The sequence below is a fragment of the Anolis carolinensis genome, unplaced genomic scaffold, assembly GCF_035594765.1.
Source record: "Anolis carolinensis isolate JA03-04 unplaced genomic scaffold, rAnoCar3.1.pri scaffold_14, whole genome shotgun sequence".
Lineage (NCBI taxonomy): Eukaryota > Metazoa > Chordata > Lepidosauria > Squamata > Dactyloidae > Anolis > Anolis carolinensis.
Window position 1 is genome coordinate 15,226,781 of NW_026943825.1, and position 4,260 is coordinate 15,231,040.

Consider the following 4,260-nt stretch of genomic DNA (forward strand, 5'->3'; position numbering starts at 1 on the left):
TTTGTAGCATGATAAGTTCCAGGTTCTAGGTGTTACTTACATGAGTGTTGAGTTCCTTCAGCTTTCTACTCTAGTTTGTAGCATGATAAGTTCCAGGTTCTAGGTGTTACTTACATGAGTGTTGAGTTCCTTCAGCTTTCTACTCTAGTTTGTAGCATGATAAGTTCCAGGTTCTAGGTGTTACTTACATGAGTGTTGGGATCCTTCAGCTTTCTACTCTAGTTTGTAGCATGATAAGTTCCAGGTTCTAGGTGTTACTTACATGAGTGTTGGGATCCTTCAGCTTTCTACTCTAGTTTGTAGCATGATAAGTTCCAGGTTCTAGGTGTTACTTACATGAGTGTTGAGTTCCTTCAGCTTTCTACTCTAGTTTGTAGCATGATAAGTTCCAGGTTCTAGGTGTTACTTACATGAGTGTTGAGTTCCTTCAGCTTTCTACTCTAGTTTGTAGCATGATAAGTTCCAGGTTCTAGGTGTTACTTACATGAGTTTTGGGTTCCTTCAGCTTTCTACTCTAGTTTGTAGCATGATAAGTTCCAGGTTCTAGGTGTTACTTACATGAGTTTTGGGTTCCTTCAGCTTTCTACTCTAGTTTGTAGCATGATAAGTTCCAGGTTCTAGGTGTTACTTACATGAGTTTTGGGTTCCTTCAGCTTTCTACTCTAGTTTGTAGCATGATAAGTTCCAGGTTCTAGGTGTTACTTACATGAGTTTTGGGTTCCTTCAGCTTTCTACTCTAGTTTGTAGCATGATAAGTTCCAGGTTCTAGGTGTTACTGTCAAGGACAGAACGCCACAAGATTCAAAGTAACAGAGTTTATTAGATTACAGAACTCAAAAATGCCCGTAAAACACAAGGGCCAGGCAATTTTTGCCTTTAGGAGCAAAAAGGGGCAAAAGTAAATGTTCAAAAGATAAACCGGATTAAACCGGAGTTTAATCCGGGTAAAAACAAACTGCTTTCTTCAGCCTGGGTATAAACAAAACGAAAGCCAAGGAACAAAAGATACAAAGAATGCAACTAATTGGCAGCAGATTCCTCTCTGCTGCCAACACCGTGTTTAGAGTAACTTGCGTCGCTCCCACACACACACACAGCAGACAGGATTCCAACACGAACAAATCAGCCAGGGATTTTAGCAGTAGAGTAGACCAGTTCCGTTCCGTAGATCAAAGCCAGAAGCAGACGTTTGTAGTTTTTCCAAGTCCAAGAAGGGGGGAAGACAAGCCGTGGTCAGTTCAGTCCGAGTTCTCAAAGCAGGAGATGGCGTCCGTCAAGAAGACGACGGAAGGTCAAGCTAATAAGAGTAAGCACAGGTTTGCACAAACAAATGCCCACACAATCCCTCCCGCCGTCTGACCCTGGATTCCAATCAACTTACGTCTCAGCACAGGAAAGTACACAAGTCTTCAGGGAAGCGTCCCACACACACACACGAGTCCCAAGCGTTTGCCCAGATTACCTTGCCCGACGCAATTTGCAATTGCTCCCAAGCCCCATTTTATGCCAGTTACAAATCTTCATCACTGTCAGCTGTCCTCCTTAACCCGGGCGTTTCCTCATCACTTTCCTCGTCAGAGCTGGAACACCTCTGACTACGCCCAACAGCATCTCCAGCTGTGGATCCCGTCCCATCCCTCCAGCTAAGCCATGGGTCTAATCCTGAAGGTCCCCATTCATCTTCTGCCCCATCATGGCCAGTGGCCCCCAATTCCTCCCTTACCCGAGTCCAATCCATCTCATCCTCCTCTGAGCTAACCAGCCCTTCCTCCATTCTCTCCGTAAACCCTTCGAAAGACTCTTCGTCAGATGGTGCTGCAAATATGTCTCGCAGTCTTTTTCTCTCTCGCTCCTCGAGAGTATCCGACTCTCGAGGAGTCTTACGCCCACGCCTGTCAGAAACAGAGCCACGAGGCTCAGTCATAACAGTTACTTACATGAGTTTTGGGTTCTTTTATATTTCAACTCTAGCAGGTGGATGAATTATTCATACTGTAAGGAATATGGGAACATCAAAGATATACCCCAAAATTGTTCAGCTCCTGAAGGCCTGGATTCTAGGTGTTACAAGAATCACGTTCTAGGTCATACAAGATTCCCACCAGAGAAATCTTTACATTCTCCTTGTGTCTTAACATATAAAGGGATATCAAAAACATAACTCGATCCCCATAATCCAACCTGTTGCAGACTTTGACTTGATGCTCAGATGTTAGCCCTAGTAGGCTCAGTAGGACATGATCTCATGAAGATCCCTATCCAATCATCGTAGCAATGAGGTCTAGGATACTTCGGTATAAACTCAAGTTCTAGATCACACCAAACTCCCACCACATAAGTCTTTGTGTTCTGATACATATAGGGGTATCCAAAAAATATGATAATATTTTTAATCTTTAGGTTCTTGAGGCCTAGCTTCTAGGTGTTACAAGGTTCGGGTTCTAGGTCATACAAGGCTCCCAGCAGATATATCCTCATGACTGACTCACGTCCTTTCTGTTCTCCATTCTATACTTCAACTCTAGGATGTGAATGAGTTATTCATGCTGTAAGGAATATGGGAACAGCAAGGATATACCCCAAAATTGTTCATCTCCTGAAGGGCTGGATTCTAGGTGTTACAAGACTCAGGTTCTAGATCACATCAAACTCCCACCACATAAGTCTCCCACCACATCCCACCACATCCAAAAAATATGACAATATTTTTAATCTTTAGGTTCTTGAGGCCTAGCTTCTAGGTGTTACAAGGTTCGGGTTCTAGGTCATACAAGGCTCCGAGCAGATATATCCTCATGACTGACTCACGTCCTTTCTGTTCTCCATCGTTTCATTGTTTTTCTTTCTCTCTCTCTTTCCGCAGCCCAATCTTGACCAAAAGGCCTACCTCGACCAATTGTTCAAGAAGGCAGACAAGAACCACGACGCGAAGCTCAAGTTCACAGAGTGGGCCACGGTGTTGGGGCTGGCGATGAACGAGGCCCACGACCGTTCCCACGATCTCGGCAGCGACGGCGGCTCTGGTGGTCACTGCCACAGCCACGGCGACGGCAGCGTCCACTGTCACTAAATCCTTCCTCATCCACAAAAGCCGTCTCATCCACGTAGCGGACCACGTCATCCTGGAAATGGCCGCCGGGAAAACACAACCCGCGGAATTGAGGACCTTTCTCTTGTGTAAAAAACAATAAAATATTTCTCAGCGAACGCTATGATATGGGTCTCGACTTTTTGGGGGGCAGAACCCTTGGGCGGTGCTATAAAATCATTCTAACATTTCTGAACCATCTCTTCCTCTGAAGCAGGGCATACATCGTTATTAATATTACTAATTGTATAGTGTCAATAATCTATATATATAAAAGAGTGATGGCGTCACGGCGACCCACAAAACAACAAAACGACAGGCCCCCCAACCTCGAAATTTGACAACACAACCCATCATCCACGGCTCTAGGTTGATACAACAAAAAAAGAAAAGAAAAATAAAGTCCTAATTACAGGGAGAGGAATAATTGCTTTTATCCAATTGCTGCCAGTTAGAAGGCTAAGCTCTGCCCACTTGGTCTCCTAGCAACCCACTCAGCCCAGTGTTAATAAAAGAATAAAAAATAAAATAAATACAAATAAGACAATAAAAAATAATAAAAAACACTAAAAGATTAATACAATAAAATACTATAATAACAGAAAATAACTAAAAAGAATACAAGAAAATAATAAAATATAATGAATAAAAAAGATAAGTTACAATAAAATTAATTAAAAATACAAATAATGTCAAATGAAAATTCCGCAACGATTTTTGACCAATACCACCACCACTTTGCCACAGCAACGCGTGGCCGGGCACAGCTAGTATAATATAAAATAATACAAAAAATTGATACAATATAATATGAAATAATAGAATACATATGTAATATATATAATACGTATAATATAATATAAAATAATATAATTAATACAAAATACTATAATTAATACAAAATACTATAATACATGTAATGTAATATATATAATATCATATAAAATAATACAATATAATTGATATAATATAATTAATATGAAATAATAGAATACACTAGCTGTGCCCGGCCACGCGTTGCTGTGTCTGAGTCTGGTGGTGTTGGTCAGTCTACATTAGGTTGTATTTATGCTGTGACCTTCTTTATACTCACATTAGTAGTAGTATTTGAAGTCTGTTACCTTCTTCAATTTTTGTGTTGATTGATAATTGCTTGAGATCCCTGTTGTCTT

The 4,260-nt window shown here is 41.2% G+C and overlaps 1 protein-coding gene across 1 annotated transcript in view; it reads left to right on the forward strand.

Moving 5' to 3' along the window:
* LOC134292336 (protein S100-A9-like) overlaps positions 1 to 3,212 on the forward strand; it is a 19,537-nt gene extending 16,325 nt beyond the window's left edge. The window contains exon 3 of the mRNA XM_062965071.1: positions 2,864 to 3,212. Within this exon, the coding sequence (XP_062821141.1) occupies positions 2,864 to 3,070 (207 nt within the window). The 3' untranslated portion in view covers positions 3,071 to 3,212. The remainder of the gene's footprint in view (positions 1 to 2,863) is intronic.
* Positions 3,213 to 4,260: the final 1,048 nt, after the last annotated feature.